Below are 26,632 nucleotides of genomic sequence, written 5' to 3'. Positions count from 1 at the left end.
ATAAGTGTTCCTTTTAAATTTAGTGCTTATGTTGCAAGCTTAACTGGCTTCGTGTCTAGTGTTTTAACTTTATATCTAGCTTAAGATATAAGTTCACATTTCCAGATGTGCATGTGCTGTGGTTTAAAAGGTAGAATTCATAATTAACCACATGCCCTTTGCTTCATGAATCTTTTCCAATTTCTAGTGGAAAAATCCTTTATTAGAGGATTTATATGCTCACATAAGGAGTCTCTGCTTTTTGCTCTTGATATTTTGTCTTTTTGACAGTGAATATAGCCTAAATTCATTAGACAAATATCTTAGGAATATCTCAGGTATAGGCATAATGTCCCTGTAACAGGGGTTTCTTTTAAAACAAGCTCTTCTTAGCTGGGTATGATAGTGCATGCCTATTATCCCAGAGACTCAAGTCTCAGGCAGGAGAAACATAATAAATAAGTTCAAGGTTGGCCTGGGAAACACAGGGAGACCCTGTCTCAATAAAAAAAAAAAAAAAAAAAAAATTAAAAGGAATGGAAATGTAGCTAATTGGTAGAGCATATAGGGTCAATCCCCAGTACCTCAATCAGTCAAACAAACAAACAAGCTCTGTTCCATGTTTGAAGAGATTACTTCTAAATACAAGGAATGTTAGTACTTGATGGTGTTTTATACTCCGAGTAAACTTAAAATTCCTTGATGTTGGTTCAAAGGCTCTGCCTGTCTGGCTTTTCTCATATCTTTCCAACCCCCTCCTACCACTCTTTCTCATTCTGTTATCTCTTCTGGCCTTCTTGTTCTCTGATGTCTTTGTCCCTGCTGGTTCCCTGTATGGAATATCTGTTCTCCAATCTTTGCATGAATGGCTTGCTGATCTTATCCATATCTCTACTCTAATGTGACTTCTCCAAGAGGCCATGCATGCTTCCTCGTGTAGATCAACCATCTCTAACCTTCATGCACTCTTGTCATCTTTCCTCTGACTTCCTTCATGTATTTGTCATTTATCACTAACTGAAACTGTATCTCACCTCATTGTATTACTTGCTTATTGTGTGTTTCTTCCCTGGAATATAAATTCCATTTGGGCAGGGGCTTTCACTACTTCCTCATTGTATCACCTGTTTTCTAACCATGTCTGGTTTATATAGGTATTCATGAAATAGTTGTAGAATGAATGAATGAATGCATTCCAAATCAAACATATGTACTGTATCCTTATTCTCTGAAATAAAAAAAATGTCTTTGCCATGTATGCTGGGAACTCACTTTTCAATGAATCTATATGTCTAATTATATATACCTACACATATATGTGCATGTGTGTCTATGTGTACGTGGAATATTTAAAAATCAAAATGTGTCTTCAAAGTCCTCTTTTGCCATTTACTCATTATATGGGCTTCAAAACTATTTATTTCTTCATTTTTTCATTGTACAAAAGGAAATACTTGTAATACTTTGAGAGAATGAGTGTTGAATTTTTGTATTATTTTTATTTTTTTTTATTTTTGGTAGTAGGGATAGAACCGATGGGTGCTTTACCATTGAGCTATGTCCCCACCCCTTTTTCTTTTTTATAGTGAGACAGGGTCTCATTAAGTTGGCGAAGGGCCTTGCTAAGTTGCCGAGGCTGGATTTGAACTTGAAATCATCCTGCCTCAGCCTCCCAAGACACTGGAATTACAGGCATGCACCACCACACTCGACTGAATGTTGAATATTGAGATTATCCTGTTTATAATAACTACTTGTTAAATGATAATTGCTATTATTTATATATGTATTCTTATGCTATTGCTCCCGCCAATTACATCATCAATAGTTGAGATTAATAGAAACTAGAGCAGTTTCTCCCATATGGGTGCCTTGATTTTTAAGCTATGGAATCACATTGTTTGATAGACAATATAACAAAATGATTTTCAGTGTAATTTTTAGGGTCAATTAAAAAAATTATGCTCCTTTCATACCTCTAAAATAAGAATAAAGTAGGAATGGCTAAAAGATAAATAGATTATGGAAGCTCAAAAGTTATTGCCTATAAAACACATACCTGTAAAATTAAATAAAATTGACATTCTCTAGAATGTAGATGAAAGAGATGTTAAATATTTAACTTACTAAAAACACCTTTGTTTCCTAATTAAAACAGGATACAGATTATAAACCAGTGCCACTGAAAACAGGAGAAGGGGAAGATTATATGCTGGCCTTGAAACAGGAATTGAGAGAAACAATGAAAAGAATGCCTTATTTTATTGAAACACCTGAAGAAAAACAAGGTGCGTATGAGTCTGTTTCATGTTGTGATTTAATGACTGTGGATAAACAATGTCTAAGTATAAAATATGTGATCATTTAATGCAAGTTTATTTGATTTGCTTGGAGATTAACAACCACCTTTTAAAAATGTATGGTTGATTTGAAAGAAAAGATATTTTGTACATTTTTTAATTTTATTTATTTATTTTTTGATACTGGGTATTGAACCCAGGAGAGCTTAATTACTGAGCCACATCCCCAGCCCTTTTTATATTTTATTTTGACACAGGGTCTCACTGAATTGCCTTAGGGCTTCACTAAGTTGCTGAGGCTGGCTTTGAACTTTCGATCCTCCTGTGTCAGTGTCACTAGTATTACAGGCATGCGCACCACTACCTGGCTTGATATTTTATTTTTTAAAATACTTCTTATAATAGAAGTTGTATATGTTCAGTGAAAATTATGAAAACTAAAAAACTTTTAAAAGGTGAAAATTACCCAGGCCTATGTATATAGAACAACTATTAATATTTTATTGTATGTTCTATATTTTTTCTTTATAAAATTGTGTTACATACTTTCCTTCTGCTTTTTACCCAGTAACATTAGCATTTTCACATATCCTTTTTATTCTCAAAAAACTCAAGGTACAAGATTTTTTTTTTCTTTTTGCTGTACTGGGGATTAAACTCAGGAACACTTTATCCCTGAGCTACACTCCTATCTCTTTATTATTTTGAGATATGGTACCTCTCAGTTGCTGAGACTGGCCTCAAACTTGTGATCCTTCTGCCTCAGCCTCCCAAGTAGCTGGGATCACAGGTGTGCACCACTGCACCTAGTGGAAAGTACAAGTTTTAGTAACTATTTGTTATTACATTGTGTAGATATAGCATTATTAATTGTAAATAATTCACTGTTGTTAGATATAAGGTTACTTACAGTTTTTTGCTCAGGTATATAATGCTATGATTACTATTGTTTTTATGCATATCTCTAATTATTTAATATTTAGGTTAAAAATCGAAAATCCTTGATTTTTGGCTTATCATTTATGTGTCTGATATGGTACAAAATATAAAATATGTATTCATTACTAATGTTAAGGGCATTGAGGAAAAGGCTCAACAGTTTCAGAATGGAGGTAGGAAGTAGTTTTAGAGAACATGAACCCACTCCTGAGTAGTTATTTAGCATAGTAGAACTATATTGAATTTCAGTTTCTGCCCTTACTTGTCGAAATTAGAGAAATCAATACATCTTGAGTTCTCAAAACAACATCATTAAACCATGAGACACTCTTGTGATATCATCTCATTCCATTAGTATTGAAAATGCATTCCATTTTTCTCTCTCTGAAAGACATAATTGGCTAAGAGTCAAAAAGGAAGTCTTATGGTGATATGTGATCATAATAAGCATGTTAGGCAAGATCACTTAATTTTCAAAACATATTGCTTGAAGTTACTTAATGGTTTGATAAGAAATATTTTTCCTCAAAACTACTTAACTTTTTTCTTTTATGATTATATTGCATGCTTTTGTCTCTGTTTAAAAATGAAATTAAAGCTCTCATTTTTTAGATTTAATAAAGATTAAATGAACTAAATAAATATTCTTAATAGAAAAAATGATAGGTCAGGGTATACTTTAGTCCTCTTGAAATTAGTCTTTTCTCTAGATTATGGGACAGATTTGCTTAATTTAATGTTATCATTTAAGCACATGTCTCATTTTAAAAGGTATCAAATTCATTCAAGCATTTATGTGATTCTTTTAAACAGGGTTTAATTAAGAACATAATATAGTGTAGGAGTAGTTGGTTTGTACCCCTGGATCAAGGGGTACTCTTTTGTTGTTAACTATACAATAAAATATAAATCTATGTAGAATCATTTGCTTTCGTTTCTTTTAGGAGAAAACTTTTATAGAATTTTTAAATTGATACAAGTAAATTCTCCTTGAAATCCTCATGTTTACCTGTCATTCTTGATGTAATGTGTTTGAAAAATACTGATTCAGGGCTAGGGGCTAGGGTTATATTTCAGTGGTATAGTGCTTGCCTAGCATGTGTGAGGCACTAGGTTTGTTTGTCAGCACTGCATATAAATAAGTAAAATAAAGGTTCATTGATAACTAAAAAAAATATTGATTGAAAATAAATGTTTTTTAAATAAAATATAGACATTCATATATATGCTTTTACAATATACTTACTCATATGTATGTATCTAGGTTTATATATGTATATACACGCAGTCCCCTCCTTACTGTTGTTGGGTATTTTTTAAGACCCCCAGTGGATGCCTAAAACCACAGATAGTACCTAAACCTATATACAAACACTGGTACTGTAATTGATAATGGATATGGCTACTAAGTGATTAATGGACAGGTAGCATATGGAGTATGGGTATCCTAGACAAAGTGGTGATTCATGTCCTGAGTGGGATGGAGCTAGACTGCATGAGATTTCATCATGCTACTGAGCAAGGTGCACTTTAAAACATGATTTGTTTATTTCTGGAATTTTCCACTTAATATTTTCAGATCAGTTTGACTGAAACCAGTAACAGAAACCACAGGAGGCAAAACTATGAATGGTGGTGGTGGGGGAATTGCTGTATATAAAAACACATAAAATACATATTATGGAATAAAAACGATTGTCCAGACAGAACAGAAGTACCCAATTCTCCAAGGGAACCATTTTCCAAATGAAGTGTTATATGATGGTACCTCCACCAGTCTTCCCCCTTTTATTTACCACCTGGGGGCATTAGGAAAGCGAGATTTATAGACTAATGTCGAGAACTAAGTCACTAGAGACTAGTACAAACAATTAGAGTGGGAGATTGCAAGACTTTCTGATAATCATTGGCTGATGGATCAGGGAATTGAGATCTTTCAAAGAACAGAGGGCATAGGCATAAAATAATAGTTCATATTGTGATATCTTTAAAAGTTATAGTATTTTCAGGGGAAATTATAGAAATGAATAGTATTTTCTTTGTGATAAAATTTATTATTTTTATAATGGAAAAATACCAATCAATATTATTTTAATGAGTTTTAGTCACAAGAGTATAGAGATCATCTAGTCCAGTGCTTCTCAGCTCAGGTTCCTGAACTACACGGTCTGCAGACAAAGAGACAGGATCATGACCATAGTGATGGTTCTTTAAGCCATTTTAAGAACTTCAAAAGCTTAATTGAATTTTACGCTTACCTGCAGTAAGGCCACAAGGTCAATCATTGAATAAACAGGGTTTTGTTTATTTGTCAATGTATACCATCAGGGTCCATGAAAACCAGTTTAAATTTTTAAATTTCTTTTTGAGTAATTGCTACTATTTGTGCTGATTGGTATTCATAACTTTTATTCTTTCATAAAGGTCTTCCAAACAAAGAGAAATTTACAAAAATAAATAAATAAAAAATAAAAGAGAACTCATTTTATCTTTGACCCTATCAGCTCATTGAACCCTTTTACAAATTAAAAATAGACTGTGAACTCTGTGTGATCTTATTTTTCATCATCACAGTAATAATTCCATTGTCATTCATCAAGTATTCCACATCATGTTGGCGATTTAAAATTTTTAAAAATGGAATTCTGATGAAGTTACACGGAAGGATGGTGCAGTGTTGAAATAAATCATCACTATTATGCTGTCCTTCAGTTGTCCTATTGTCTGAAGTATTACATCATTGTTGTTTTTTTTTTTCTTTTTTCCTCTCTTCTTTTGCAGTGCTGGGTGTCAAACTCAGCATGCTAGGTAAACTCTCCATTACTGAACTATTCTCAGAACTTTGTATTTTTTAATTATTGTGACACAAGGTCTCACTAATTTGCCTAGGCTGACCTTGATCTTGAGATCCTCCTGCATCAGCCTACCTGAGTAGCTGGGATTATGGGAATATACCACTGTGCCCTTCTGTCACATCAGTTTCTAAGAAGATATAAAAGAAGTCTGTAGAGATCCCCATCTTTGTAGTTGTTTTGTCCTCTATTAGTTTTGAATAGAGAATTCAGAATTTTTCATTTTCTCTTCATAACGGCAAGAAGAAAACTGACAGAGGAAGATATTTCACAATTCTTAGATGAATCAGAAGTTGAATGCAAAGAGATATATGCCAGCTCTCTGGGCACTAATAATGATGGAGAAATTGATTATGTAACTAAAATCTCAGACGGTGAGTCTTCAGATGACTATATCTTAGATGAATTTTCTCAAATTCAAGAATCAATGAGTAAACAATACATCTTTAAGAATTAAAAATATGTTATCTGAAAAGGATCTCATCCCATAATATTTTATAATATGAATCTGAAACATCCTGTTTGCTAAAATATCTTGTGACATATTTTTTCTTTTATGATATTTGCACATAAAATTTATTCAATGTTGTTTGTAACCAGACAAATGCTGAAGTCAAAGGCAAAACCAAAAATGATTAAGAAAAAATAGATTATGTAGAAATGAAACAGTTTATTGGGTTGATCATATTAATGATTTCAATTTTTTTTTTTTTTTTTTTTTGGTACCAGGGATTGAACCCAGAGGCCCTTAACCACTGAGCCACATCCCCAACTCTTTTTTTGTATCTATTTAGAGACAGGGTCTCCCTGAGTTTCTTAATTCCTCCATAAGTTGTTGAGACTGGCTTTGAACTTGCTTCAGCCTCCTGATTCTCTGGGAATACCGGCAGGTGCCATCACATCCGGTGGTGATTATAAGTTTAATAATGAAAATGTTTTTCAAATATGGAGCAAAGATGACTGAGCCATCCCTCTTCAATGGAAGTATGAGCTCTTGAAGTTTTTTAAAGTATTGCATTTGATTATGAAAGTACTAGAAAAATAATTGAAAGTTCAGGTATGATAAGGCAGAATGTATTACAAATACATTTGTACCCAGGCACAGTGGCTCACACCTGTAATCCCAGCGGCTTGGGAAGCTGAGGCAGGTGGATCACGAATTCAAAGCCAAAAGCCAGGCTCTAAGCAATTCAGTGAGACTCTGCCTCTAAATAAAATGTAAAACAGGGCTGGGGATGTGGCTCAGTGGCCAAGTGCTCTGAATTCAATCCCTGGTACCTCCCCACCCCCCACAAAAAAAAAAAAGAGGGGGGGGGAAGAAATACATTTGTAATCTGGAATCATTTAGATGATGCAAATGTCAGGAGAAAACCATGAGTAATGATAAGTTTGAACTCATTAAAGATATATTTGAGGACTGGGGTTGTGGATTAGTGGTAGAGTATGTGTAAGGCACTGAGTTCTAGCCTTAGCACCACTTAAAAAAAAAATAAATGAAATAAAGGTATTGTTCATCTACAACTAAAAAAAATTTTTTTTAAAGATATATTTGAGGGGCAGGATTGTGGTTCAGTGGCAGAGTGCTTGCCTCGCAAGTATGAGGCACTGGGTTTGATCCTCAGCACTACATAAAAATAAATAAGGCAAAATAAAGGTATTGTGTCCATCTACAACTAAAAAATATATTTTTAAACAAAGATATTTGAGATCTACAATCAGTATATACAAAATGTATACATTGTAGGTTTTTGTATAAACAGCTGATACAATCAATCAACTGCATTCAAAGAAAGTTGTCCATTTGGAGTAAATTTACCTACAAAACCAGTAAAACATAAAATATAAATTTGGATTTATTTTACTTAATTTCTTAGTAAAACTTCCAGTAAAAAAAAAATATCTTTATTGAAATATAATTCACACAGGGAAAATTTACTTTTCAAAGTATCCAATGTAATCATTTTTGGTGTAGACAAAAAGTTATATGCAACCAACACCACTATCTAATGTTTAGAACCTTTTTAATCTATCATCCTGAAAAGAAACCCGATGCCCATTAGTAGACATTCTCCATTCTCCCCTACCTTCAGACCATAGCTACCACTAATCTGCTTTCTGTCTTTAGGAATGTGTCTGTTCTAGACAGATCATACAAATAGAATGATATATTATGTGTCCTTTTGTGACTGGCTTCTTTCCCATAGAATAATATCTTCAAGGTTCACCATAGTATAGTATGTATTGGTGTTTCCCTCCTTCTTTTTGTTTTTTTTTTGGTACTGGGGATTGAACCAGGCGCTTAATCACTGAGGCACATCCACAACCCCTTTTACTTTTTTATTTTGAGACAGGGTCTCATTAAGTTGCTTAGGGCATTGTTAAGTTGTTGAGGCTTGCCTCGAACTTGTGATCCTCCTGCCTCAGCCTCCCAATTCACTGGAATTATAGGTGTGTGCCATTGCACCGGCCCCTTCCTTTTTATGGCTAAATACTATCCCATGAATGGCTATACCACATTTTGCTTATCCACTATCACTGGATGGACAGTTGGGTCAGTGACTCTTTGGATCTATATACTGCTGTGAGCATTCATGTACATATTTTGCAAGGGTATTTGTTTTTATTTCTGTTGGGTATATATTTAGGATCAAATGATAACTATATTTAGCATTTTGAGGAACTGTCAAACTTTTTTCTAAAGTGGCTATACCATTTTACATTTCCATCAACAGAAATTCTTCAATTTCTCCACCACCTTGTCCTCATGTTGTCTTTTTTATAGCCATCCTTCTAGCCATCCTTGTGGACATAAAGTGTATCTCATTGTGCTTTTGATTTTAATTTTCCAGCTGACATGTTAAGCAGAATGTCATGTGTTCTTTGTTCTTTTACACATTTTCTTTGGGGAAATTTATGCATATTTTTGACCCTTAAATTGGGTTCCAATAGTTGGTTTTCAGTATTTCTTTAATTTTCTGTAAATTTGGAAGTAACTTAAAAATATTGAAAAAATGTAAAATAAAAAACCTCCATTGGACCCAAGTGATAAATGGCTAAAACAATTTTTCTTACGATACTATTTAAATTTTTTCAACATATAGAATCTGTTTTGCAGAAAATTCTAAAAAAGAAATAATTGTAATGCATAACCCCCTCATTTCTGTTGACCTCTTTTTATGAGTGAGAACTTTGAGGGCAAGATTAAACATTTAATCTGAAGTAAGTTAAGTACCTAAAGAAGCCTGCTCTGTCTGGTTGTCTCTGTTTGTTCTTAGTTATCTTTCTCTTAATACAAGGTACAATTAACAAGTAGTTTGTTAATTGTACATAATTGTACTACTTGGGAGCATTTTCTAGAAGAAATTTAGATCCTTGATTTGGTCCTTGATTTTTAAATTTCCATTCTTTCAAGCTATTGTATGATGGTGTAGGAAACTCCCAAAGATAAAATAAGAGATGTTATCAGATGTTTGCAACTATTTTAGAAGAATGGCTTAAGTTTTTGATATTTCTAATGGATTTTTTTTTGTTCTTCTTTTTTCCCCTAGATATTGAAAGGTATAGTAAAAGATATATGAAGGTATACAAAGAAGAGTGGAAACCAGGTATTATAAAACAGATGATCTTAAAATACTTTTTTGAGGATAAGTTTTCTATTTCACCATAGGAAAACAGTCTGGTTCATTTTCTGTAACTCATTTGTAATGTAAATCTTTTGGAAACCAAGAGGCAAAGATTTTGATACCATAACAAGGAAAAATTGAAGTGTTTTTTTGAAGTTTTCAAAATACATTCTTATAAAAATAGGACTTGCTAAAGCCTTTTGGGTTTTCTAGATTCAGAAGCCACAGTCACAATTTTAATTTGCAAAGAACACTTACTTCTTTGCTCTTGAATGATTTTAAAGCTTTTGAGGACAGAGTAAAAAACTAGTTTTGAGGATATTTTAAATCGAGCCCATGGATCTTCCTTTCTGTCAAGCAGACATAGGCTAGTTTTAGTTGCCAGCATGCCTTTTCATTAGAACCATAACTAAAAGAGTTTTGTTTTCAACATGTAAAATTTACCTTGGGTGGAATGGGCTGTGGGGGAGGTCTCAACCAGCCCGTTCATTTGCGAATAAAAAGCAGTTGCTATAGAAATGAAATGATCCATCAGGGTCATTTTCCAATACATTAGAACTCAGTTTTCTTCATTTAAATTCACTTACCTTTTATCTTTGTTCATAGTTTTATAGAAATTGCCCTTATGTAAATTTCTAAATGGTACTAATAGCATTATCATTTTCATGGATTTTAGTGCTCTTTTCAAGTTAATCAACCAAGAAGATTGGGGCCCCTTGGAAATACTCATAGATCCCTCTCATTTCTTCTATTTCATTAATAATCATCTCTCAAATGATTCTTTACATACTTATGATCTTCTATGAGTAGTTTATAAAAACAGATTAAAAGCAAAATTTATTAATTCATGTAAAATAACTTGAGACTTAACTTTTGTACAAATGCACAATTTATTTATTAACAGAGTATTATTAAATCTGCTTTTATATTGCTTCAATTTTCTGCTTATCTCTATACTTAAAAATTAAAAGTAGGGGCTGGAAGTATAATTCAGTGGTAAAATGCTTGCCTAGCATATGTGAGGCCCTGGGTTCAATCACTGGTAGTTCTCTCCCCCTAGATCCCTCAAAATTCAAAGAAAATGAAGAAGTAGAGGGACCATTTTTAGCTAATTTAAGCAAAAAAAAAAAAAAATTTATTGGAGGGAATTTATCTTTCAACATCTATTTATATTTTTAAGTTTTCAGATAATTGTTAGAATTGTTTATTTCATTTCACATGTATTGGTATTGTGGTCACAAGTTCTAACTTTTGAAAAAACAAAGTTACATAAAAAATATCTATCAGCCAGAGAAAACTAACAAACTACAAAGTAGTCATATAATAAATAATATTTAACAAAAACAGTTGTAATTCTAACATCCCCAAAGAATTATCCAAAGATTTTGTACCTACCAAATTTCATTGCACTATTTCAAAGTTATTTCAATGCATTTTTTTTCTTTAGAGAAGAAAATTTATCGTTGTCTGTTATATTCCTTATATTTTAGTCTAAATCTATACAGTTTGATACTAAGAAATTTTATTGTCATTAAATGGGCAACTGGCATATCTTTAAATAGTTATATCCAATACCACTGATTCCTAGAGGAAATGGAGATTTTTATATTTCTTCTTTTGTACACCAGATTGGAGAAGACTCCCAAGAGAGATGATGCCCAGGAAAAAATGCAAAAAAGGTACATTTAGTAGCAATAGTAATGCAGGTAGAAGGTTGTTGCTTAATTATGTTAACAGTATTATCAGCCTGAAGTTATGTTCAGTGTTCTGAATGTTTTTTCTTAAAATATGTCTAGCATTTTGATTGTTATGTCAAAGCTTTGTTTTTGTAACTATTATTGATTTTGGGGGGGTTGTTTAGTTGTTGTCCTTTTTTCAATTTTGGAAATTTTGTGTGCTAGGAGAAACTTTTCAATTTTATAGACTTTTTCATTTGTATATCTACAAAATTTTTGATGATTATACTGGCTACAGTAAAATATTATACAACTGGGAAACTGGTAAAATAGAATTATATTGTATATACAAATACCAAAGTGTATGTTTGCATTTTGTTTTTCTTTAGTAATTCTATTCAGTAAATAATTGAGTATTTGCTATTGCCAGACACTATGTTCAGAGGAATAAAACACAGAGCATTGTGGCACTGTCTATGCCTTACTAGAGTTGCCAGTTAAATGTAGAAAAAACATTAAATGACTGCCTTCATTGGGAGGTGTGGGAATGGTTCTTCTAGGAAAAGGAAGTGGAGTTGATATTGAATGATGAGTAGGCATTTACTAACATGAGGTGGTTGGAGGGACATGGACAAAGATCAGGTTGTGAGAGAAAATCATGAATTTGGTTCAGAGATGTTTTTTCTGGTTACTTTGAGATAAACAGAAATATTTGACCATGTTGTGGGAAACAGGGGTGTGGACCTAGAATGGAGGTAGTAGTCATCAGCAGAGAGATGATAGTTGAAGTTGTGAGAAGGGATGAAATCATCTAGGATGCAATTCGATAATTAAGAGGAAAGAGGGCCTGAGCTTGGAGTAATGCCAACATTTAATGGACTGGTAGAGGAGATTGAATCAGCAGAGCGAAAAAGTAGAAAGAGAGGGAGAGGTGAAACCAGAGCCACAGGAGGAAGAACCTATAATTGGGAAGGATATTTCAGAAAGTGGTCAACAGTGTTCATGGAGGTTAAACAATGCTGCAGACAGGTCAGGTAAGACAAAGATTGAAAAACATCAGTTTATCTTTTTATATCAGTCATGGGTATCCTCAGGGAGAACTTTTTAAATGACTTGGATAGGTCTGTATTGGAATAGGTTAAGCAGTAAGTGGGACCTTAGGAATGGAAACCTCTAGTGTAGATGAGTCTTTAGAGAATTTTGGCATCAAGATTGAAGAGAGAAAAAGGGAGTAGCCAGAGAAGTTAAGAACGGTGCACTTAGCAACTAAGAGAAGAGGAAATACCCATTGCTTTTTTAAGAGCTTTTTGAGGTATAATTGACATATAGTAAAGTGCACAGTTTGAAGGATATAATTTGTTTTTATGTATACATATGTGTAAAAACATAAATATCTACATATATATATATTTAAAAGTTGGAAGTATTTCTATCTTATTTTAAAGTCTTATTACATAAAATATTTAGCTTGAATACAGAAAGTATGGAAATATCAGAGTTATCTACTTACATGTGCATGAAAGATTCTGGCGATGTCTTCATGGATCATAAATCAGTAGTAGACTTTTAAGAGCTGAAAAAAATGTGTCCATTTTAGAATTAATGTTTTCAAATATTTCTCAAGGACTGCTCATCCTTGGAGCTTTATGTATACATTAATCTTGTAAAATCTTCCAGTGTAGCAGAATTCCATTTATTAAAAATCAAAACAATAACAAAACTTTCTTTTTCCCATTCTTTTATAATATTTTTTATGCACATGGTGTAATTTTTTTTGTTTCTTCTTCATAGGCTTGTATTCTCCCTTTTGATGGCCTTCACTGATTTAGAGAAAGTAAACAGTACCAAAAGAGTCGTAGGTGAAAAAAGGTTTTCTTGAAGAATCAGTTACTGACAGGTGTTGAAAGAAAGAGAAACAAACAAAATTTCAAATATATGCATACATTTGGCTATATTTGGGGGCAAAATAGTCTTTGATACTTTTCCCCCAATTATTCATATAGGATTAGGCATTATATAAAACCCAAATAATATGTAGCAAAAATGCTGAGTGGACTCAATTCTTTAATTGACTTCTTTTTCTTAAATACAGATTGGTGTGATTCTTTTTTTTTTAAATTGTTTTTTATTTATTTATTTTTATGCCATGCTAAGGATTGAACCCAGCCTTATACTTGCTAGGAAAGTGCTCTGCCCCAGTTCTTGTAACTGACTTTTAGTTAACAAATCAGTAATTTATATAAGAATATTTACCTGACCGTTTGTATAGTATCCATTTAACAGACTTATATATTATGAAATTAAATAATTTGATAAGTATTCCTTAGAGCAAAAGACTTCATGATATGAGTAAATCACATTCTTAGCTAATAGGTTTTGTCATTGATATTACAATATTTATTCAGATCTCATTCATATGCAATACTCTGTGTGCCACAGTTCATATTAAAGAGCTTTTGCCCTTAAGGAGGGCAGAGAAAGATAAAGATCATTACATCTGTCACTTTTGTTTGAGCAAACCTCACTAATACATGTTTGGGAACTCTGAGCTCAATAACTCCTAAAGGGGTAATTTGGTATAACACAGTAAATTGTAATTCCGTCAGTTATAGGTCATTCACCACAATCTAAAAATTTCTTCTTCTGTAGATTAAGTGTTAATCTTTAATAAAATTACATCTTTCTAAGCCATGCTTTCTTCTGTTAACAAGTAATTTCTAGATATTTAGTTTGATCTTGGAAAAGAGATGTAATACTTCTGATGATAATGGTACAATTTTTAGCCTCTCATAATGCTTTGGTAGCTGGCAGAATTTATGTGTGAAATAATTCTATTTTCTATGCAGTTTCAGAATAGCCTTAAAGGCAATATTTTTATATGAGTAAAACAAATTATATATCACAAATTAGAATGTTTAATTTATATGCTTTGAGTTTTGAGATTTATATGATGGATGTGTTCAGTTTAACCATTTTACTCTTCACTCCAAATGTAGTTCTTTATTGTACCGAATAAAACCTCTTTCTTGTCTCTTTTACCATTAGCAAGTGCATATTTATCCAACACTTCTTTTTTATTTTTCAAACCTAGTAACATGGCTTTGGTTAAAATGAAATGCTAATGACTGAACAGAAAGCTGATGCAGATAAAATTTTGGGAGCATTTCCTGGTAATAAAGTGCTTCCACCTGAGGTAACGTTTTAGCAATGTTGTCCCTAATGGTACTAATTGCAAGTTCAAATTTTCAGTACTTAGTAAAAATATATCTGGCTACAGTCTTAAAATATATCTTATGAGGTGATTATCATTTGTTTTGATTGGACATTGGAGAGGTGTGATGATTTATTTTGTTTACTCTTTGAGAAAATAAATTCAGTCTAAAATTATGTGACTGCTTCATGTGACATACTACTATACTATTCAGCATATGAAAAGGCACAAAAATATAATCATGGTTGCTGTTATAGAAAAATATGTTAACTGGTGGTTTTATTTCAGCAGACCCAAAATCCATAAAGGCAAAAGATACAGACAAAGGTACTTCACTCGCTAATACTGCAGATGTTTTGAAAAAAATTGAGGTAGGGTTTTCTTCTTACTATGAAAATATGTAAAAATGATTCCTTCTCACTTTAACCTTTCAGCCTTCTCTTACTTTTTAATAAATGGATTTGGCAGAAGCAAGCCTCCACAAAAGCCAATGAGAAGGTTTGAACTTTGTTACCTGGGACGTTTGGAAACCTCCTCACTCCCCTCTCCCCACTCCCCCCTCCCCCCCATCCTTCTTGACCACTTACCTGGCAAAGTACCTCAACCTCTACCACAGGCTTTCTTTTCTACCATATCCTTATTTTCTCCTTGCATTTGAATTATTTGTGGAGAGGAGAGAAACATGAAAAGGTTGCCTAAAATATAGTTCTTTCAAAAAAAATCTCATTTTTCCTCCTGTTAGTGTATATGTACTTTTTAAAATGTTTTTCCCCTCATGTCTTATAATATTCTATTGAGGAAAAAATTGTATCTTATGGAATTAATTTTTTTATCTTTTTCTTCTCTCTTTACCCCCCAGCCCCACTTACTTTTTTCCATGTCCCTGCCCCCAGTATGGGGGAATTAATCCAGGTATGCAATACTATTAAGTTATATCCCCAGCCCTTTTTAAATTTTATTTTCAAACAGTCTCATTAATCTGGCCTCAAACTTGTGATCCTCCTGCTTCAAGTTAACAGTAAAGATACTATTTTAAAAAATAAACAGATAAAATAAATCAGAACGTTAATAGACTGAAAATTTGCCCTCCCATCCCTCTCCCAGTCATTTATTTCCCTCACTGTTGACTATCAATGTTTCTTGTATAGCCTTCCAGAATATTTTTATGTATAACAAAAACAGAATCTCCCTTTTTAAAGACAAAAGACAGTATATCCCAGTCTTCTGCATCTTCATTTTATCACTTAACAAAATATCTTGGAGGTGGTTCCATATCAGTCTGTATAGAGTTGCCTCATTCTTTATTATTATTATTATTATTATTATTATTATTATTATTATTATTAGTTGTTGTTCAAAACTTGCCTCATTCTTTTGGTGACTATACTATAAGAATGTGCCCTAATTAATTCAATTAATGCTGGACATTATGTTTTTTGTAGTGTTTCATTATTATCAATAATGATGCAATAAGTTCATGTTGAGTATGTCATTTCACATGAGTAGATTTCTAGTAATGGATTTGTTGGGCCAATTGTTTTTTCTACATATAAAATGATTAATTATTGCCATATTGCTCTCCCTGGAGTTTATACCAAATTACTTACAATACCAATGTGTGTATTTACTATGCATTGATGATGATAATAGCAGTAAGTTACTGAGAACTTACTATGTGCCAGGCTCTTTGACAAGCTCTTTACATGCAGTATTACCTTAAGAGTTTGAAACACCAAAAGAGAGGTGGGTATTATTATTCCTTACTTACAGAGGAGGAAGTCAAAGGTGTACACACAATTACTTGCCAGATCAAGCTGACACAGTTACTTGGTAGCAGAAACTCATTTTTTTGCTCTTTTATTTTTTGGCCCATACTTGAGCCTGAGATAACATGTCTGGAAAATAAAGCCAGAGGATTGATAAAGGAATAGTAATAACTGTCAGGCTTAACTGGTGGAATGATAGATGAGATTGCAGGACATCTAGCTTGTACTGATTGAACACAGTTCTGGCTGCTCTTAAAGCCTCCTGGAAAAAGTTGCTGCAATGACTGTAAGAAGCTATAGGGAAGATTAATCTGCACTTCTGGGTGTGGTTTCTCTTCAGAACAAACTATTTTCTTATTCTTTACATTTAATATCATTTCCAGAAAACAGTGTTAAAATTGGAGTTTTAGATCTAGATATCCCAGTGAGTTAGCAACTTTAATATTACGAAAGCTATTTCTATTTGATTCTGTGATTGTTCATTTGTTCAGCAAAAGGAGGTTCAACCTGATTACAATAGAATACCCTTATATGGGGAGGTAGCAACATACAGTCAGATCTCATGAATAATCAGCCAGCAATAAACTGGCATACAAGTTTCTTATTTCTGCATGACATAGAGGGGAGGTTCTATGTGGTGCCTGTATAGTATTTAGGATAGAAGAACAGTTCTCCATATGTAAATGAACTGTCTTTGAAATGATTTTACATTATATTATTATTTTTTATTCTTAAATATTTAATGTAATAAGCTTAGGTAGTTAAATAACATAGAAGAGAAAATGGAAGCTACCAATCAGAAGGGCTCACACCAGTACCTTAGCCCAGAAGGAGGAAGTATTGAGATAAATTGTGTGGCTCTGGAATCACTTTTTAACAGAATGTCATAGAACTCTTCTGTTTGTTAATCTACTTAAGTACTTTATGGGTTTGGTTTGGGTCTGTGGGGTAGAAAGATGAAGTTATTTATTTAAGATATTTGAGATGACAGTAGTAAAAATGTAGACTTCCTTATCCCTATGTCACACTGAATGTTCTGTATTTAAAAAATATTTTCCATAAACTGGTTAAATAACTGCTAATTATAAAATAATAATTAATAGTTTTTTTTCAGAAACAGTAAATACCTTGCACAGAGTTAAATGATTATAGCACAATTTCCATTTTAACTACACAAACTTATGCATTTCAGGCCTTTTTTATTTATGATCTGATTAAAATAGAAAAGACAAAATGCTATTTATTAATTAGTATTAACACAGTATCATATATATATACACATATATTGTGTGTTTGTGTGTGTGTTTTACAGATATTTTAAAAGATCTATTTCATCTGCAAGTATTTTGTTTACTTGTAATTTTTCCGAGAACATTGCCAGTTGGAAAAATCACACACATTACAATGTAGTAATAACTCACAAGGCAACATAAAAGACGGTATCAAGATAAATCATCTCATGTCTATTACCTTGGTCTTATTTGTTCTTCCTGAGAGGAGTGTGTATACACAGGAAAAGGAGATCTTGCTAAGAAATTGAATCTACATGATGTCCTCTCATTGCCTTTGATTTCTTTAACTTCAACTTGGATATAATTAAAAGGATTTTAAAAATAAATATTTAAGAACCAACAAATAAATAGCTAAGTTGTAACCATCTCAGATATAACAGGTTTTCTGTTCATATATAATCTACAAAGCACATATATTGTGAAACAGATGGTGCATTTGTTGATGGATAAGTGTTCTAATTACTACTTACGAATAATCACAAATTGGTGCTGGAGTTGTGGCATGGTGATAGAATGCTTGCCTGGCATGTGTGAGACCCTGGGTTTGATTCTCAGGACCACATATAAGTAAATTAATTAAATAAAGATCCATTGACAACTAAAAAATGTTAAATGAAAAAGAATAACAAATTAGCTAAAATAAAGCCTTCATTATTAGTATTAATATGGAATTATTGTTATACCTACCTTCTAGAAGACTTTTGAATTTCTAACATTTTTGCAAAGTGTATAGCAATAGTACAATTTAGGAGAGTGACAGTAATAACAACAGGTCTTTTTTATCTAATGAAGAAAATCATTGGTAGTCATAATAGAAATGCAAAGATGCAATTTTAAAGTAAAGTTTATATGCCATGAGAAGGTAGCATAATGATTTTTACCAAGTGGATAAGTGTAGCCATCAGGCAATCAAAACTTTCATAATTTGGATTCTCTCCTTTGTTTCCTCTCTTAGAGTTGCTAATGATCACTAGCGTTGAGTGTGATCTAAATTTTAATTTCCAGATACATTATAAAATCCTGCAAATGTGAAGTAAACAATGAAGAACAAGACAGAGATAGACAGGGATAGTCTGTGATTAGGATACTTTCTCCCAGAATGACACTATGGTTTTCAGCAGTCTCACTTATAAACGAAAACATGGACAATTTGAAATATTACCATTACATTCTTTTTTTCCTCCTTTTATGTTAAAAGGGAAACAAAATAACATTCTGAAAATTTTTCTCTATAAACTAAATCATGTCAAATGTTTTAGAAGGAGGTAGGATAGAAATCATAAAAATAAAGCATTGTGCATCAGAACTGACAAACACAGCATTACCTAAGATCCAACTATTAAGTTACAAAATCAAAGAAATACTCATGTAATTATAGGACAGTGAGTGCTTCCTTTCTTGAGTCAACTTATGGTTTCCAACTCATGGTGTGGAGGTAAAATGGGATTAGAGGAAAGTATGTTCTCTTTAGGCTGGGCTGGGAGGTCAAAGTTTAGTGCTTCCATATAAATTAATGAAAGTCACTTATACCAGGAATTGGAAAAGAGAGGTGATGGTGAAAAATCAGATGAGGAAAATGAAGAAAAAGAAGGAAGCAAAGAGAAAAGTAAAGAAGGTGATGATGATGACGACGACAATGAGGATGCTGCAGAGGAGGAGTATGATGAAGAAGAGCAAGAGGAGGTAAAGGTCTATTGGGGAGAGTAACAGTTACCAACCATAAAGATCGTCTAATAAGTAATCAGATGTATGGTATACAATTAAAATCAGTAACCAGCTTGATAGGAACCAGAAGTATATTCTTGTCACTGGCATCAATTCCTTGGTATCAAGAGGATTATTATAGCACTGAAATGATAATCATGCCAAACTGAAAGATAAAGTAACTTCCTACACAAGTTTGTAAGTGGAATTCCATAAATTAAGGCAATTTATCAGATTAAGTGCAATTAACAAATCTTATCAAAACTTTAGTCAGCCATTTAAGGTAGTAGAGAGTTTAGTCATACAGGTCTGGAAGGGAGTCCTTACAGTGGTACCATGACAGCATGGACATTATTAGAGAATATTGATGGTTTAGTTTCAGGTGTCTGGCTTAATCAGGACTCCATGTTTTGGATTTGGTATTTCCAATTTTAGAAACATGGTGCATTTCAAAAGCTGGAGTTAATCAAGTTTATTGGTCGTAGCCTCTTTGCAGCTGTGTCAACACTTCATACAACAAGCCTAGGCTAAGAGTTTCTTCTCCGTTCTGCTGAACTTCATCTTCAGTCCATTTCAATGTGTTTTTGTTTTTGTTTTTTGGTACCAGGGATTGAACACAAGGGTGCTTAACTATTGAGCCACATCCCCAGCCCTTTTTATCTTTTTTATTTTGAGACAGGGTTTCGTTAAGTTGCTTAGGGACTTGCTAAATTACTGAGGCTGGTTTTGAACTTCTGATCCTCCTGCCTCAACTTCCCAAGTTGCTAGGATTACAGATATATGCAACTGTGCCCAGCCATTCCATTTCACCTTCTTTTTAACATATTCTGAATCTTGTCTTCACCTGAAACAGCTCCAAATGTGAAGACTTTCTGTTTTAATTATTTTGCATTACATTTTGCATTTTTTGAAATTTCTATTGATATAAATGGAGAGATGGATTTTTATGTTTCCAGTGGCTAACTGGCTGCTAAGCCCATTTGTTAAATGATTTGCTTTCCTCATTGATTTAAAACTCTGCCTCTGTCCATTATTAGATTGCCATATTTACTATAGATGTGTGTCTGAACTCTTTTTCCACTGATCTACTTCTGGAACAAGTTGGCCTATCTTTCCTGCTTCCCTTTTTTGTCAGAATTTTCCTGAGTGTTCTCTTTATTCTTGCAGATAAATTTTAAGTTTAAACATTTAAAATTAAACATGTCTCATTTGTACCCAGCTCTCTTTCCAGATCACTCTTCTCATTGCACTCTGATTGAGACTGCTGATACAACTGATCCTTAGTCTCCTATTATTTGTTCTGTTTTAATTTCCTTCTCTAAGGGGCTTAGATCCTTGCTTACCTTTCATTCTCTCACCATTACTCTGACTTATGTTTGGTCTCCCAGCACACTATCTAGACAAAAGCAGTCTTTGATCTTTTCTGCTCTTTGCTTCTTCTTCCCTACAAACCTATGTAGTGAGCATTTCTGAGGAATCACAGATACTAATGCCACTAAATAAAATAGTAACCCCACTTTGTCAGCTAACATATTTCCTATTTCTCTTGTTAAATTACCGCTGTATAATTGTTTCAGATAATCTTTGTTCTTCTCACTTCTTTACCACTTTTTCTTGCACTCTTGGCAGGAAATAGTTACTGCATATAGAAAATAGAGCCATTAGAGGAAATTCCCTTAATTTCATATTCTCTGTCTTCAAACTCAATGTCTTACCTCTTCCATTGCTTTTTTTTTTTTTTTTTTTTTTTATCAGTGGAAGAAATTCCCTTCATCCTATTTGGTGCTAATCATTCTGCCCTTTTTTTTTCAAACCATAAGCCTCAGGTCATTTCCCTTTCCATATTTTCAATATTTTTTTTACATATTTATCTCTCAGTATAAAATGTTTCCCACATTGTCCTTCCAACTCTCATGCTGTCACAAAGCTGCTTCAGCTGTCATCATTTGCTCACCTCTCTCCCCCATTGAGCAATTTTTAATCTGATTTTTACCTCCATGTTATTCAATTTATTGTTGTGAACTCTACCACAGACAAAATTTAGTCCTTATTTCACATGGCTTTTCTGAAGCATTCAACACTTGGAAAAATTATGACAACTCTTTTTATTCTAATATTTTATTTATTCTTTTTAGTTATATTTTACAGTAGAATGTATTTCGACATCTTACACATTATTCATGGAGTATAATTTCCCATTCTCATGGTTGTACATGATGTGGAATTATACTGGTTGTGTATTCATATGTGAACACAGGACAGTTATGTCTAATTCATTCTACTGTCTCTCCTGTTGCCATCTTCCTTCTCTTCCCTTCATTCCCCTTTGTCTAATCTAACAAACTTCTACCCACCACACACACCCATTTATGTGTGTTAGCATCCACATATCAGAGAGAACATTCCACCTTTAGTTTTTTGGGATTGGCTTATTTCACTAGAATGATGGTCTTCAGTTCCATCTATTTACTGGCAAGTGCCATAATTTCATTCTTCCTTATGGCTGAGTAATATTACATTGGATATACCTACACCACATTTTCTTTATCCATTCATCTGTTGAAGGGCACCTAGATTGGTTCCATAGCTTAGCTACTGTGAAGTGAGCTGCCATAAACATTGATGTAGCTGTGTCACTATAGTATGCTGATTTCAGGTCCTTTGGATGTGTGCTGAGGAGTGGGATAACTGGGTCAAATTGTGGTTCCGTTTTAAGTTTCCTGAGGAATCTCCATACTGCTTTCCAAAGTGGTTGCACCAATTTGCATTCCTATTGGCAATATATGAGTGAACCCACATCCTTGCCAACATTTATAGTTTCTTGTATTCTTGATAATTGCCAGTCTGACTGGAGTGAGATGAAATCTCAGTGTAGTTTTAATTTGCAGTTTTTCTAATTGCTAGAGATGTTGAACATTTTTTCATATATTTGTTAACTGATCATATCTCCTCTTCTGTGAAATTTCTGTTCAGTTCCTTTGCCCATTTATTGATTGGGTTATTATAACAACTCCTTTAAGAAGACTGTGGGCATCTACTGTACACCAGGCATTGTTCTAAGTGCCAAGGGAAACATGGTTGCTTCCCTTTCTTTTTGATATATAATGCTTCTCATTTTTATGTTTCTTATACTTTTTTGTGGTATCTTGAGTTCTTCCTACTAGTCTCTGAATTGTAGTAGTGTGATTATACTGGTATTGTAGAAAGCTCAGTTGTTTGGACTAGAAGGAGCAAAGTGTAGATCCTAATTCAAACATGTTGCTGTCAACCAGGTCTCCTCAGCCGGCAATAATTTTGTCCTTTAAGTGATATTAGTTAGTGGGCATGGTGGTGCATGCCTGTAATCCCAGCAACTCAGAAGACTGAGACAGGAAGGATTGCAAGTTGAAAGCCAGCCTCTGCAACGTACCGAGGCCCTAAGCAACTCAGTGAGATCCTGTCTCTAAATAAAATATTAAGAAAAGGACTGGGAATATTGCTCAGTGGTTAAGTGCCCCTGGGATCAACCCCCAGTACAAAAAACAAACAAAACAAGACAAAACCAACATTAGTTAAAGTCAGGAGACAGTTTTGGATGTCAAAACTAGCATATGAGTGCTACTAGATTCTAGTGGGTAGTGTCAGTGTTCTGGACAACAGTGATTTTTGGAAAAGTTCACTTGAGTTGACTGTGGATCACATCTGGATTGAAATTAAGATCTCCTTTTACAGTGGATTTAAACTGTATTGTGCAGTATTTTGCTAAAACCCAGTGCAGAGTTCTTCTTGAGTCCCAGTATTCATTGTTTTTGTAAGTGGGTACATATAACTCCATTTTATTAAAAAATTAAACAAAAGCGAAAAGCTTCTTCAAACTAATAGAGAAACGAGGTATTTTGAGTGAGAAATTGAAAAGAGAACTCCATTAAAGCCTTTCTAGATGTAAAGTTATCCTTTTTGCTCTTTTTAGCTACTAATTATTTAGTTGAAAATTTGTGGCATTAATTTACTCCATGAATTGTCAATTTCATGAGCATTTTGTTTTGAAGGATAAAATGGAACAAATTATCTGTATAATACCTATATATTAAATCAAGAAAATATAGACTTTGTTCTTTAATTTTAATTTTTTTTGTAGTTGTAGATGGACAGAATGCCTTTATTTTTATGTGGTGCTAAAGATCAAACCCAATGCCTCATACGTGCTAGGCAAGCACTGTGCCCCTGAGCTACAGCCCCAGCAAAAACTTTGTTCTTATTCGAGGTTTTTAATATTGTAATTCAAGAAAAAAACAAGGATCAAATGAGCCATCAGTTTCAACAGATTCTGCTACTTTATTCGTATATCGTATAATTTCTCAAAATTACCTCATTCAAACCACTGAACATAGTTGAAGGAAGTGCTTATGTCTAACAACCAAGTAATATACACTTTAGGGTACTAGAGTTGCCCTTCCTTACTCATTTCTACTTTTCTGTATCAGTTGTCTTGCTTACATTTCCACACATGCATGTGTGCTGAGGTTATATATAGAATTATGACTATTTATATGGTGGTCTCATTTGAACTCTCACCCTTGCCACATCCCTTCCCAGTACAAGGCTCTGGGCTTCAGCTAGGTTTCTAGACATTTCTGAATCTTGGCACCAGAGAAGCCAGGCCAACTTTCTGGACTGGAAAAATCCTAATAAGCTGGACGTAGACACTTATGTAGGTAAGTCAAAGTAAGGAGATACCTGTCCATGCATTTGGTAGATACATGGTATTTTAAGTTCACTAAACGATGTATCATCCCACTAGGGAAAACTGCTTTAGATATATCTACTGTGATGAATTGGCCAAACCTTCATGTGTCTAAAGTAGTTGGTGCCTGAGAATACTAGGAAGTGGTGTCTTGAGGAAGAAAGTAGCACAGGCAGACATGTATGAAAACTAATGTGTCTTTTAGAGATTTTTGAAAACCAAAGACTCTTCTTGTAAGCCTGTTTTATTTTATTACCTAAATTTGGTATTTATAAACTTAAAGGAACAGTCTTCATTGTATTCTTTAATAATAATTTTACTACTTTTTAGTTTTACTAAGAAATATATCATTTCACTTAGGAAAATGACTACATTAATTCATATTTTGAAGATGGAGATGATTTTGGTGCAGAAAGTGACGACAACATGGATGAAGCAACCTATTAGCCATAAAATTTCTCAAGAAAAAAATTAATGATTATATAGCTTCTAAGCAGTTGGACAGACTTGATTTATGTTTTGTTGGACAAATATTTGTTACTGAAATAGTCATAATTGCTTTTATGTATTAGTTACCTTTTAAATTTATCTGACACTCTGACATTCCTCCTTAACAACTTTGCCATCCCTCTTGTGTATGTTAGTGGATTTTTGTATTATTTGGATTTGATTATGCTAAAGAGTTTTTGCATCTCTTAATCTATGTATTCATACATACTTGAACAATTTATTCTTAGTTTAACTGATCTTTTTTGTAAAATTATTACTAGTTGTAATGGATTTCTATCACCTGAAGATGATTTAATATAGCACATGGAGCACTTTAAAAACAAAGAAACTTGAAAATTATCTTTTACGTGCTATGTTCTATACTATTACATTATGACTCCTTAAACCTGCCTGGGCTCTTAAAGTACAAACTTATATAAGATTGGAGGTTTAATGATCAAAAACATACATGCAGGGAAAAATGTCAACCTGATCTATTTAAATTTCACATTTCACATGTCAGCCAGTACAGAGAGGCTTTCATTTGGGATGAATATTATAAATACTTGAATTTGGGGCTAACTTCATACCATACAAAATATGTTAGTGATCCTCTGTAGTAAGTTTGACATGTTCAAATAGTTGGGCTTTTGAAAAATTAGACTGAAACATCTTGTTTATTACTTAAGTACATAATTCCTGGTTATATAAATTTCATGGTAGAAAGCCTGAGTGTGAATTTGGTCTAGTGTAGTGGCCTCTATTATGCTTCACAGGACTCAAAGGCTGTATAGTTGATTATAATATAGAATTAACTCAGGTCATTAATCTTTTTTGTTTAACTTAAAAGCTAGCTCCCTGCCATTTTATATTCTGGGGAGAAAATGCCTAGAAACCTCAGCCTCCAAAAACTTAAATATGCCAAAGATTTTCAAGGAAATTCATATAATAGATTTCAAAAAAAGACTACTTCTTTTTTTTTTTTTTTTTTTTAAAGAGAGAGTGAGAGAGGAGAGAGAGAGAGAGAATTTTTAATATTTATTTTTTAGTTCTCGGCGGACACAACATCTTTGTTGGTATGTGGTGCTGAGGATTGAACCCGGGCCGCACGCATGCCAGGCGAGCGCGCTACCGCTTGAGCCACATCCCCAGCCCCCAAGACTACTTCTCATTAGCCACCAAAAGAAATGAAGAAAATTTATTTTTACCTATTGGGAAGATATTACTCATTACCCACTAACCTGAGAATCAGAGCCCTAAATTTTATTTCTACTGTAATATTAAGTTCAACCGTGAAACTTGATTAATTTTCTGTGCCTTAGTTTTTCTGCTTGTAAATTACTTCCTATAAAAAGTGTTTAAAACCAGAATTCACCATGTTTACATTCTCTTACTTTAGAGAAATAAATGATCATATCTTAAATTTGATTCTTATCTTTTAAATAGTGGAAGCTTAGAAAGTGACTGAAAAACATTTTGAGAAACAAATGTTTTCCTCATAATCAGGTTTTCCCATCTTTCATTTGTGGGGAAAATTTGTATTGTCTTGTGCAATTTTGCAACATGATTTGTCTCAGGAAAAAGATCATTTTCAATTGCAATACTTCCTCAAATAATTCAAGATGGGTATGAGAACCCATCTTATTAGTTTAATGCTGTACTCATAGTATGTGACTTCTCATTAAAGGAGTGTATCAAAAGATCTTAAGATTCTAAATGGAAATATGAATAAGTCTTCTTTAAAGCTGCAATCTATTAGAATAGAAACCTCATATGAAGTTTTTAGTAATAATGGCAAAGTTGTCATTTGGGAATAATTAACATAGGTGTTTTATTCTCACTTCCTTTGGTGTACCACAGCCAAATACCATTTTGTTTATAGAAATCTTATTTCTATATTTGTTTACTTCCTTTATTATAAATGTGCAGATCAAAGCTTGAACCAAGCAAATACACTGAAGGTAAAGGTATTTCTTTTCCTAGCTTTATATTTGTCTTTATAGTCCTAAAGATAGTTAGGCCAGCACCTTTGGACAAGGATTTACTCTTGAGAGGTCCTGGCCATCTCTCATTTAAAC

General features: G+C 33.2%; 1 protein-coding gene across 1 annotated transcript in view; it reads left to right on the top strand.

Annotated features, from left to right (window-relative positions):
• Positions 1-25,460, top strand: part of POLR3G (RNA polymerase III subunit G) — a 36,454-nt gene extending 10,994 nt beyond the window's left edge. The window contains exons 3-8 of the mRNA XM_081299055.1: positions 2,138-2,267; positions 9,619-9,675; positions 11,322-11,372; positions 14,872-14,951; positions 19,172-19,321; positions 24,426-25,460. Of these exons, the coding sequence (XP_081155181.1) occupies positions 2,138-2,267; positions 9,619-9,675; positions 11,322-11,372; positions 14,872-14,951; positions 19,172-19,321; positions 24,426-24,512 (555 nt within the window). The 3' untranslated portion in view covers positions 24,513-25,460. The remainder of the gene's footprint in view (positions 1-2,137; positions 2,268-9,618; positions 9,676-11,321; positions 11,373-14,871; positions 14,952-19,171; positions 19,322-24,425) is intronic.
• Positions 25,461-26,632: the final 1,172 nt, after the last annotated feature.

The sequence above is a fragment of the Spermophilus citellus genome, assembly GCF_964194105.1.
Source record: "Spermophilus citellus genome assembly, chromosome: 1".
NCBI classification, from domain to species: domain Eukaryota; kingdom Metazoa; phylum Chordata; class Mammalia; order Rodentia; family Sciuridae; genus Spermophilus; species Spermophilus citellus.
This window is presented reverse-complemented; position numbering and strand designations above follow the sequence as displayed.